Raw genomic sequence first — 12,600 nt, forward strand, 5'->3', positions numbered from 1 at the left:
TAGAGACAGAATTTTTCTGTGTAAGCCTGGTGTCCTGGAACTCACGATGTAGACCAGGTTAGTCTCAACCTCACATAGCCAAGCCCCTCTCTAGTGCTGAAATTAAAGGTGTGCACCATCACTCTAAGCTCTAGTAGAGATACCTTAGAAATGGAAAGTATTTCACATTAATGCTAACATCAGGAGTGTGAAATCCTAGGCAGATACACAGTGGCCCAGTAACCTAATGTGTTTTCAGGGTTAGGGTAACTGACTCCAACACCAAGTTCTTGAGATGCAGACTAAAACCTGTGGAAGAAAGGAAGGTTCTAAAGTGAGAGAAGGTTGAGATAGACAGACTACCCCAAATCACTAGTGGAAGTTTATGGTGTAAACGGAGTCTCTCTGTCCCACCTGTTAAGAAAAAGCCTCTACACAGGCACACAGAAATCCAATCAAGCCAAATTAAATCAAATTAAAATTCCCATGTTTTAATAATTGCAGCACTCTCAGGTGGCCGAGAGCATGGGGAGCACATGCGAAACCCATAACCACACGTTTCTCCTGGGGGGGGCTCCCACTTAAATACCCTGTGGGAGTGGTCCTGACCCTCCCTCGGGGAGGGATCAGGACCTGGCATGCTGGGATTTGGAGTCCAGACCAACGCAACTCCTAGGCCAGGGGGCTGGGATGGATGCCAGGGCCTGGGGTGACGCTCCCAACTTAACATCACACCATTCAGTCCCACAGCTGCTTCCAAATAATCACTCAGAGGCTTACATTAGTTATAAATCTTTGGCCAATGGCTCAAGCTTATTATTAACTAGCTCTTACATTTAAAATAGCCCTGATTAATTTATGATTGCCATGTTGCCATGGCGTTTGCCCGTTAGCTGGCATGTTGTTTCTTGGGAGGCTGCTGGCGTCTCTCTCTACTTCATCCTCCTTCTGCCTGTATCTCCACCTGGCTTTCCCACCTAGTATTATTTTTTCTGGCTATAGGAAGCAACACATATTCACAGAAAGACCATCCCACAGCAGGATGGAGATTTTTCTCTCTTCCAAGTGTCCTTCTGACCCAATAATTAGTGGTGGACTAAGGAACAGAGACCAAGTAACCAAGAAATCCCTGAGGATGCATGGCTATCGTGTTGCTCACAGCCATCAAGAAAGACAATCTTCTCATGATAACAAAGATGCAGGACAGGGGTGGGAGTCTGTCATATGATCGGCTTTATAAAACATTGTTGAATATATGAGCTAACTAGGTAAAATGTGGTTTTCCTGGATATAATGAATAGAATTACTAAGCTACTCAAGCCAAAAAAGAAACAAAGAAAAATGCTTCAATCTAGTGTTTAATGGTAGTCTTTATTTTTATTATAAATGCTGCTAATTCTATGATGACGTCTATCAACCAACTATGCTGGGATTTTAATTATTTAGGAGCTCAGAAGGCATCTGAAGTCGCCCCCTACTGAAGCTACAGAAATGACAGATGTGTTATTCATCTGGGTCGTGATGATCACAACACAAGCATCTAAACACCACATTATAGAACTTAAATACATTTTACTTATCAAATATAGGTCAATAAAGCTGAAAAGATTTTCACAACAAATTGTATGGGACTTTTGTACTCGGCCTGCAATGACAGCTTGACCAATCAAAAACAGGATGTCTGATATAAAAATCTTTCAGAAAATTTAATTTGTTTAGTAATAACTTCACACAAGCTAATGTCATATAAACATTATGAAAACTATCCAAACTATTTTAATAAATAATCACATAATTTCCCTAAGGAGTTGTGGGCCAACTTTCAAACATCAGATACCATTTTAACACAAACCATTTTAATGCTAGTTAGTTTTGCAACAATTTTATGCTAATTTTTACAGTCATAAAGATCCTGGTAACTAATGAAATATAAAAAGGTTTACTGTGTAGTTATAGATTCTGAAGTCATAGTGGAATCTATAATATAAAATTTCTTAGATATTATCACTGAATATAAACAAATAGAATCTACTTTAGGCTATTTAAAATCATGATTTATTTGGTTTTACGTTTAAGTTATGTAAAAATATATAATATCAAAACTAACAATGACTTTCTGATCCTGCCGATCTTTTGTAAAACATGCCTGATAATGATGCTGTCAATAGCCCATGGGACAGGGAGGTCTTCCTGGGACAGATGACCGTAAAAGGAAGGTCACAGTCCTTGAGAGCTGGCTACAACCGGGAATTAGTCACAGGATGGTCCAGCAGACCTTATCTCATATTTTAGTCAAGCCTTTAGTTCCTGCAGCCCCTCATCCCACACGCTCACGCATTCTGCTATTTTTCCGTTCGTATCACCTAAGAGATTGTTTGCCACATTTAAGATTTAGGGCACCACCAAACATCCAGCGACTAATCTCCAGCAGCCCAGAAGCACTCTTTGTTTCTTTTCCAAGATGATGCTGGTTCTTCATATATTTCCTAAGAAAACAGAACCACAACAGGTCTTCAATATGGACTAACAAGAGAGAATAAAATGCACTCAGACAATTCAGACAAGAGACCAGGACGTCTACTTCCACCACCCACCACTTTTAACAATCGAAGCGACACTTCCACGAGCACAAGCATAGATGACAGGCAGAAGCTGTCACACGATGCAACTAGAGAAAAGAGTAAGCAACTCCACCGAGGTGCCTGCTCTCCTTTTATCTACTAGCGGTTAGATTAGGAATGAGAAAACGGAAGGCCTTTAGCTTCAAATCCTTTTTTCTTTCCAAACTCACCGACCTGGACATTCCTAAGATTGGGGGTGGGCTGGGTTTCCACCAGCTCTGACGTTACGTGGGAAGCTGGCAAGTGTTTTCCACAGGCCAGTGCCGCTGCCCGCTGTGACCTCTGTGCAGTGCTCTCTACCTGCCTGTGGCCCCCTTGCCTGTGTCTCAGGTGATCTTCAAGTGTGAACTAGGCAAAGAATCAGACTGGAACGCAGACAACCCAACAGGAAAAGATAGGTTATAGCCTCTTCCCACACTGGCCAAATTTCACTTCTACAGAGAGAGAACTCCAGATTCAACTTCCAACTGCCCTGAAATTCATCTCTGTTATTCTCACGTCTCCTCTTCCCCCTCCCCTCTTCTGGTCCTCTCTTTCTCTCACCCTCCCCATTTCCACTACCTTGTTAAATTGCCTTTTCCGGGTTCTCTCAGTTTCCTCACAGCAGCTATTTTAAATGCTTGGCCTGAAAGATGTGCACTGCAAGCCATGGCAAGCCACTAATGCCTTGTCCGTTCCTGGATAAGGTCTGCGGCCCCTGCTCCCCTTCATTGCCTCTGAGCACCTCCACGTTCCCATTTCTCTACAGACCAGCAAATAGAAAGTCCAACTATTCCTTGAAGAATAAACCAAGGGCCTTGCCCACTGCTGCTTCTTGCTCAGTTGCAGGGCTAGCCCCTGCCCCCATCAGCTGTCTTGAATGTCTGTCTGCTCCGCTCCAGTGAAGAAAGCAGCCTTGCCATCTGGCTTGAACCTCATTTGGAACGCTCTCCACTCCTCTCCCAAGCACAGGCTTGCCTCCTATCCTATTCTCTCAGAATCACGTGATCTTTACACATACCCTGCCTTGTAATCCCAGAGCAGTTCCTAAACTCTTTAGCCCACAGAGAGGATCACATTTTACCCAGAAAATACATTCACTAAATTTCCCAGACCCTGGTTCAGGGTCCCACCTGATCATCTTTCCCAATGGCTGAGGCCAGCCACTCTTTTGAGGATAGTCCTGGCCCTGTACAGCTCTTCTGATCCTTTGAGCTGGCATTAGTTCCTTGGTTTTGGGAACAGCCACACTGCTAAGGGAATTCTAGACTCGGATGCGTAAGTACATATTTCCAAGATTTACAAGTACAGAACTGTCTGTTCAATGTTGCTGCAGTTGGCTTGGCGGTGAGGGCTGTTCCTTCAGAATGCTCTATTTCACCAGAGAATTCCTCATTCTTGTTTAGCTTGACTTATTGGCAGAAAAAATGACAGAATGTCCTATCACTGCTTCTATTTTGCATACACACATATGCATATATTGGGGATGAGGTCTAGGTAGCCTAGGAGAGAATAAAGCTTGTGATGTCCCTATCAGTGCCGAAAATATAGATGTATACCATGTCTGGTCACTATTAGTCTTCTAATCCACCCGGTAACATTTTCTCAGACATACTATCCACCCTAAGACAGAACCACTAGATAAAGGCTCTTCTGCCTTAAGGGATTTCTGTTTTAGGCAAAGACTAAGTAGCCGACATCATTCTCACTTTCCTCTAGTAGAACAGAGTCCTTACTGAAAGGAGATTACCATATGAACTGCAGGAATAGTGTGGACTAGAAATTCTATCTGCCAGCACTCATGAGGCCTTTTCCACACCACGCATTCCTTGGGGCATATATTTTTTATGCTTAAACTTGGAAAACAGAAAGATCATAAATGCACCATTTCAGATAAGGAAAACCAGATTCTGCAGGCATGCAAGGCATATGAAACCAAATTCTGAACGTCCTCTTACTTCACAAATGAGCTATTTCTATCACTTACCTTTTTCCATATGGGCACCTTGGCTTTCAAAGAATCGATGGCATAGCTCATGGCTTCCAGGGACGCGGCTCTGTGAGCCGAGGACACAGCAATGATTGTGCTTGCTTCTGACACCGGAACCAAACTTTAACAAGATGATGAAAACAATTACCATTATCTCCTAATTCACACAGTAGAGAAACCACTGAAAGGGTGGGAAAATCTGCTTATAAATTATAATTATACTGTAATTCTCTTTTATTTAAATATTTAGTTTAATTAGAAAATGGTCACTCATGTCAGAGTCAGTGGAAATTAGCATATAGCCATAAAACTTCTTTATGGGGACTAAGAAGAAAAAGTCCTCTCTCTAATTCAGTGATTCTCAACCTTCCTAAGGCTGTGACCCTTTAATACAGTTCCTCATGTTGCAGTAACTGCCAACCATAAAATTATTTTCATTGTTACTTCATAACTGTAACTTTGCTACTGCCATGAATTGCAATGTAAATATCTGTTTTCCAATGGTCTTCAGCAACTCCTGTGGAAGGGTCATTTAGACCCATAGGTTGAGATCCACTGCTCTAATTCAACAGACATCTAATTCAAACAAGGTACAGGGTAAGATGGTATCTAAAGACCAAAGTGACCACACACACTTAACATATAATTACAAATAATACATACCAATTAATCTTAAGTAACATAACTGGCAACACCCAGTAGCATTAGCAGTTAGTAATAAAATTATAGCTAATAACAAAATAATGACAGATGTCTTAACTGCTGGCTTCTTTTAAAATCCTGGAAGGCCATTATTCTTGGTAGTATGAAAAATAAACTGTTTTTAACAGCTTCAGATCTACAGCCAACTTTCAACATAACGCCAAGCCCAGGGCCCAGAACAACTGTCTAAGTCCTTGAGGATTTAAGCAGGCATGCCCGCAGGCACTCGGGCCTGGACCTGAAGGTCTTCCTTAGAGCAAAAGAGGGATCGAGGGCACCCAAACTGCCGTCCAATAAGCAGTCCAGGAAGATGCTGGGAGACCTCTCCGCTGTCCTCCAGGGGAAAAAACACAAGCCTTCCATTCTCAGTAAGAGACAGTCAGTATCAACAGACAGACAAAAAGCAACCAAATTCAACATTCAAAAGGCAAGGAAACCCTACCCAAGTCGATGGAACACCGCGATGTGTCTGACTGGCCATTTCTGCCTGATGTCAAGACAAATTTTTCTGATTTCATTTTCTGCCATCGGTAGATAAGCTTCATATTCTAAACTAGTGACTTTTTTGCCTTCAAAGTTATTTCTTGTAGTCCCTAAAAAAACAAAACAAACAAAACCACACAATGAAAATAACATTTTTCCTATACTAGAAATACTTCATTTACAGAATATTTTTTTTAAAAAAGGATTGTTTCTAACTTGCAAACAAGTATTGTACATTTGTCTAAAACCTACTTTAAATTTTCTACAGGAAAAACCTGATTAGGAAAATGAACAATAACCATCTCCAAGATGGTCAAGAAATAATAATAATTAAGCAAGCTCCCTGAAAGCATTTATTCCAAAACAGACTGTGTTCCTCTTCTTACCAATAGTGTTTCATACTTAAAAGAAAAATATCTGCGTTCCCAGTATTATCAAAAAATACATTTTTACCTCAATATTTGGAAAATGCAAGTTTTTCTCTTAGCATTGACTTTTTATCATGCCTTTATTATCCCTGTAATTTAATACAGCTTGTTAATCAAAAAGTAACTAAGATAAAACCAGAACTGAGCCAAGTGGTGGTGGTGCATGCCTTTAATCCCAGCACTTGGGAGACAGAGGCAAATGGATCTCTGTGAGTTCAAGGTCAGCCTGGTCTACAAGAGCTAGTTCTAGGACAGGTTCCAAAGCTACAGCAAAACCCTGTCTCAAAAAACCAAACACATACATACATACATACATACATACATACACTACATACATATTAAAAAGTTTCTGTCCAATTCCAAGGGCAATCCTGGTTTGCCACTCAGTACCCTGTGCCCTTTGACTGTTGACACTAACACAGAAGTTAGTGTCACTAGTTCCTACTCTGTTGCAGAGGAAATCACAAACTCACCTACAAAGAGAGACACCGCACCACACTGCGGGGAGATCACCAACTGAGAGACTTCATCCACTGAGAGCTTCTCTGCAGTCAACAGTATTATGTCTTTAGGTTTCTCTTCAACCTCAACCACATCTTTCCTAGAAATAAGATGTCAACAGCCTTCAGCGAGAGTGTCAGAAGTAACACATAAGACTTACATGTTGTTTCCATGTCCCATTTTCTTCTTTATCAGGTAGGAAGAGGAGGATTTGATCTGAATGATAAGTTCAAAGTTCTATCAAATTAATACAACTATTACTATCCCTCATTAGTCTACAGGAATTCTACATGGTCCTAATCATCTAGACATGTCCATATCATGTGCCAATATACACTAAGAATGTAATTATTGTTCTTCTCTCTCATACGATACAATTGAGGTATCACCACTTTCATCTGTATGTATGTCATCACTAACTACTATGTAAGCGAGCCCCAAGACCAAAACATCACTAACCACTATGTAACCAAGTCCCACACCTAGAATACCGCTAACCACCAAGTAACCAATCCTCACACCACCTAGAAGACCACTATGTAAATGAGCCCCACACCTAGAACATCACTAACTACTATGTAAAAGAGTCCCACACCTAGAACATTACCAACCACCATGTGACCAAGTCCCACATGACTTAGAAAGTCACTAACCACTATGTGGCCAAGTCACACACCACCTAGAACATCACTAACCACTATATAACAGAGTCCCACAACTAGAATATCGCCAACCACCAAGTAACCAAGCCCCATACCACCTAGAACATCACTAACCACTATGTGGTGTAGGAGGTCCTTTGATCTTTGTGTTGCTTTCATTGGTTAATAAAGAAACTGCTTTGGGCCTGGTGATAGGGCAGAACTTAGTTAGGCAGGGAGATGGAACTGAATTCTGGGAGGAAGAAAGCAGAGTCAGGGAGACGGCATGGATCCTCCGCCTGAGACAGACACAGGTTAGAATCTTTGCTGGTAAACCACTGCCACATGGCGATATACAAATTAATAGAAATGGGTTAAATTAATATAAGAGGTAGCCAATAAGAAGCTAGAGCTAATGGGCCAAACAATGTTTTAATGTATATGGTTTCTGTGTGATTATTTCAGTTCTAGGTGACCGGGACAAACAAGCAGCCTTCCTTGTAACCACTATGTGCCCATGCCCTACACTTAGATCACCACCAACCACCATATGACCAAGTCCACACCACCTAGAACAACACTAACCGCCGTGAACCCAAGCTCCACACCTAGAATGTCCTTTTCGTTTATTCAAGCAAGACATGGGAAGAGAGAGGAGACAATGATTCCATAGGAACAAGGAGCCCTTCACAGTCTGGCTCAAGCCCAGTAGTCATGGAGGAAAGAAGGTAACGACTGTGACCTACAATCTAGATATTGTATAAAGTCTTTTTTGGTATCTCATTTATTCACCAAACAGTAATATGCAATGCCATATTTTATACTACGCTGGGTAGTTTTATGTCAACTTTACACAAACTAGAGTTATGTGTAAAGAGGTAACTTCAATCTTTCCATACCAGATGGGCTGTAGGTAAGCCTTGGGGGCATTTTCTTGATTGATGATTGATGTGAGAGGACCCAGCTCACTGTGGTGGGGCAGAACCCTTAGGCTAGTGATCCTAAGTCTAAGAGAGTGGACAAAGCAAGGCATGATGAGCAAGACATGAGGAGCAACCCAGTTCTCCATGGCTTCTGTTTCAGTTCCAGCCTTGAGTTCCTGTCCTGGCTTCTCTCAGCACTGAGTACAACCTGATAGTTCTAAGCAGATATAAACTTTTCTGTTCCCAGCTTGCTTTTGGTCATGGTGTTTTATCATAAGAACAGAAATGCTAAGACAGAGACTACCCTAGGCACTGGTCTGCAGGGAACAAAAGCACAGGCTCCTGGACTCAGAGAGCTCATATATGAGTAGAACAAGAAAACCAATAAAGAAGCACGGGTCCAGGAAGATGGCTCAGCAGCTCCTCAAGCCTAACTACCAAGTTTCAAGCTCAGAACATACACGAGGGAAGGAAAGAATCAACTCCTACAAGTTGAACTCTGACCTCCACATGCACCCTGTGGCATGTGTACATTCACACATAGACACAGACACACAGAAACACACACACACACACACACACACGAGGAATGCAAACCTACCACACTGATAACTTACTAGAAATAAATGGATTTCTGAAACAGGTCTCAGGGATCACAAAGGTCTCTCTAAGGAGATCATGTTGCAAATTCAGACCTGAGAGATAAGAGGCAGGCGCCGTGAAGAAATGGGAACAGGGTGTAGGTGCTAAAGGGAGTGGCAAATGTCAAGACTCTGGAACAATAAGAGCTTGATATGCCTGGCAGCACAGGAGCAAAGAGAGACGCTAACCTGAGGAGGCCAGGGATGAGGACCTTACCCTATAGGCACAAGAAGTGTGATTGGAAGTCCCGTGCCAGTTCACTGATTAGAAAAGTGAAAGAAGGCTCGGAGAAGTCATTAAAGATGTATCTGAAGTACTGAGAATTCATGAAGTCTTAATCCAGTGGTGTTTCCCTATTACCCAACTTTAAGAAAATAAAGAAGGCACCTGACTCCTGGGATTTCTTGCGTTCTCTACATGCCATCTGGGGTGCCCGGCCCCTTTCCACCAGAGCTTCACAGCCTTTCCAATGCTGCGGCCCTTGACTACACGTCCCCGTGCTGGGGTGACAATTTTACTTCTGTTATGAACTGTGATGCAAACATCTGATATGCAGGGCATCTGATACATGATCCCTGTAAAAAGGTCATTTGGCCCCCAAAGGGGTCATGACCCACAGGTTGAGAATCACTACTTTACACCCTTTTGGATTCTGATAACACAGAATCCCAACAGGTCACCTGTGTGCTTCCCACCATACAGAGTCCCCTTCCCTCTGATTGTACAAGACTACCCAAAGTTAGCATGCAGGTTCTAAAATCAGCTGAGAAATCACTCAAACGAGAGCTTTACAGACAGCGTCACCTCCCCAGCCCCCAAAGATGAGTTTCTTTTTTAACTTCTCTGAAATTGTTTTCCCAACGTCAAAATACAAGCATAGTAAGATCTCAGTAAGCAAATGTAAAATAAATATAATGAACGCATCCTCCTGACATTAAACCGCTCACTACTGAGGTGATGGGAGATGGGAGACAGTGTACAACCCTACCTACCATCAGTGAAGCTGCCCCATTGATGTTGCATCAGTAAAGGACACAGCAAACCAAATACAAGCTATCATGCATAGGGTCCTGCAGCACAAGACTAGCTAGGAAAAAGAGACACCACACACCTAGCTGGCTCCAATGCCCTATCCTCCGCTAATTGGGGGGATAATGGCAATTTCATCTCCGGGCTGAAGCAGGAGTTGCTGATCTCCAAGCTCGACATACTCTTGACGAACAGCAAGGATCACCTGATTTCTAACATCGGCCAGTCTGAAAGAGAAACAGTCTGTTAGAAGGGGCAAAGTGAGCTCCGCCTCACATCTCCTCGGCTGCACTGAGGAACTCATCGCTCACAAAGGTATTAATCTAACTCTCATTCTGTAGAGGGCATAGCCCTCGAAGAACATATTTGATGACAAAGATGTGGTAGGTTACTATTTGCTGAAAAGTCAAGTGTTTGGTGGAGGAAAATAAACAAATACCCCCAAACTAGACGAGGCCAATATTCAAACCTTTAGAGAAAGCGAGAAAGAAAATAACTTCCTAATCAGAACATGGTGTTTTCTCAGGCCTAAGTGTAGACAGCGATAGTCTAGCTGAGACGTCTCCCACGAGGACAGTTGTGTCCCTGAAAGTAGGTAAAAGAGCACAAAGGTTTGGCCAAATTTTCACTGAAAGTAAAAGCAATCTGAAAGACTCCAGGGGAAGTATTGCCTGCTGAGCACACAGGGAGGGCAGTTGTCTTCTGTACCCAGCACTGAGTTCTGGGTCAAGCCTGTCTACAGAGCAGAAGCAGCACTCCTGGCATTCCTGGGACATTGTCAAATAAATTCCCTCTACATCTCATCAGAGAAGGGCTCGAGGTGAAGATGATGGCAGTTACATTCAGACTTTCAAATGCCAGGAAGACAGTTCTCAAATTTCATAAAACGCCAAGCTCAGCAGCATGTAGTGTTTGTTATATTTCTTTAAAAAAAACTCAGAAAAATTTAAATATTTTAAAGAAAAGGACAGAAACACTTACAATGAACATCTTTTAAAAGCATCTTTAAAATTCTCACCTTAGGTTACAAAAGGCACAACTTACATTTTCTGCCCTAGAAGCTATAAAGATGGTGGTAAATTATATAAACAAGTCTAGGGGCATCCACTTTACTGTGTCGTTATTTTAGAAAATTACCTGTAATGTTGTTAAACATTTCTAAATATGGGAGTTTTAAGAGTTCAAGAAAAATAAAACTAGTATTCTTATGTTACAACACACACACTCACATATACACACACATAATTTACACATTTCATAAACATCAAAGGGTCCATTCTATGAATTCTACAACTTTAACTACCCAGGATGCAGAGTCTCTATCTCCTTCCACAGCTGCGACGCTTTGATTTCCTGCGGCACAGAAATGGTCTCCGAACGAACTCCAGTTATTTCAGCACTTTTTGCAAAATACAACACTTCAATCTGAAACAGGAAGAGATGCTTTAAATGGCTCGCACTGGGAAGTTTCCCAATGTAGCTGCTCGTAAAACTTCAACATATCCACAGATTCATATTCGAGGCAAACGCTTTAAACCCAGCTCTGATTTCTTCATACTTTTTAAACCTGTCACAAGCTTGTGTGGCACCATTAAATCTTAGTTTCTTTCCTTAGAAAACATGGTTAAGTGTGACTTCAACTGACATAGCATTGATTCTTCCATAAATCATAAAGCAGTGAACGCAGGTTCACTGGAGCAAGGGGTGAATTACATAAGTAAACTAAATAACTCAATCAGCAAAGGTCCAGCTTTGATTTCACGGTGGTCAAATGACCTTTGATTCGGGTCGACATTTCGGTTAAGTTACACAACACACAAAACTTGGCATCCAGCAAAGCAAATGGTCTTGAATTACAGGATAAACAGGTACTGCCTAGGCCAAACCTGTGCAGTCAGCCTGGGAACTAAGGAACCTGACCATGCAAAACAGCTCACTTGTCACTCAATACCACTTAAGTCTCTACGCAATTATGGAGTCTGCGAATTATCCAATGCCTGTCAATCCAAAAGAGGTAGGTCGCACATTTCCTCGCGTTTTATTTAAAAAAAAAAAAAGCAATTTTCTCTATCGAAATGAATCCATGAGGAATGACAGGAAAACAAAGTCTAGGTGCCTTCAGCAGGGAATCGGTCCTGCAGGCCAGGACCTGGACACCAGAGTCCGGGAACGGAACTTGATTTTCGGTGAGCTGCAGGCACAAGGCCCGGAGCAGGGACGGAGTGGGGAGGCAGGGCCTCCCGAGCAGGGCCGGGACTGTGGTGGAGCCCCGAGCCCAGACTAGCTCTCGCACGCAGAAAACGCTTACCTGGCACCGTGGAATCATCCCGCTGCATGACAGAGAGCTGGTTTACGACCTCAGAGGCACGCCGGCTGACTCAAGGCGCATGCGCAGTCAGATGCTCCTCTAGCTCCGGACCAGTGCGTGCGCACACTCCGCCCCGCCCCGCCCCGCCCCGCCCCCTCCCCTTCCTGATTTCACAAAAGTTCTCTGCTGCAGTTCCCTTTGCCTTTGTGTCTCTTATCTGCAGGTCAGCTGGTATTCCCGCATTGCGGCCTTCCATCTCCATTCCTTCTCCTCTGCGACCCTCCATCTCCATCCAGGGTGGGATTCGGGTTCTTCTCCCAGCCTGGGGACCATACCTGACTGACACTTCAGTGTTCTGGGCGCTCAGAAGTTTT

The 12,600-nt window shown here is 42.8% G+C and overlaps 1 protein-coding gene across 3 annotated transcripts; it reads right to left on the bottom strand.

Annotated features, from left to right (window-relative positions):
• Window positions 1-1,331: 1,331 nt before the first annotated feature.
• On the bottom strand, window positions 1,332-12,330 carry Mocs2 (molybdenum cofactor synthesis 2). 3 transcript variants are annotated; one of them, XM_041663671.1, is made up of 6 exons: window positions 12,227-12,330; window positions 11,222-11,343; window positions 6,656-6,783; window positions 5,714-5,864; window positions 4,567-4,690; window positions 1,332-2,465 (listed from the first exon to the last, which is right to left on the bottom strand). In XM_041663671.1, exons 1-6 carry the CDS (start codon window positions 12,242-12,244, stop codon window positions 2,397-2,399), a joined length of 612 nt encoding a protein of 203 aa, XP_041519605.1. In that variant the 5' UTR covers window positions 12,245-12,330; the 3' UTR covers window positions 1,332-2,396. The 3 variants fall into 3 exon arrangements, with proteins under 3 accessions (XP_041519605.1, XP_041519606.1, XP_041519607.1); XM_041663672.1 differs by lacking the exon at window positions 12,227-12,330 and adding an exon at window positions 10,001-10,145; XM_041663673.1 differs by lacking the exons at window positions 1,332-2,465; window positions 4,567-4,690; window positions 5,714-5,864 and adding an exon at window positions 10,001-10,145.
• Between the last annotated feature and the right edge of the window lie 270 nt (window positions 12,331-12,600).

The sequence above is a fragment of the Microtus oregoni genome, unplaced genomic scaffold (genome assembly GCF_018167655.1).
Source record: "Microtus oregoni isolate MIOR12 unplaced genomic scaffold, Mior012 000014F_ref0000157, whole genome shotgun sequence".
NCBI lineage: Eukaryota > Metazoa > Chordata > Mammalia > Rodentia > Cricetidae > Microtus > Microtus oregoni.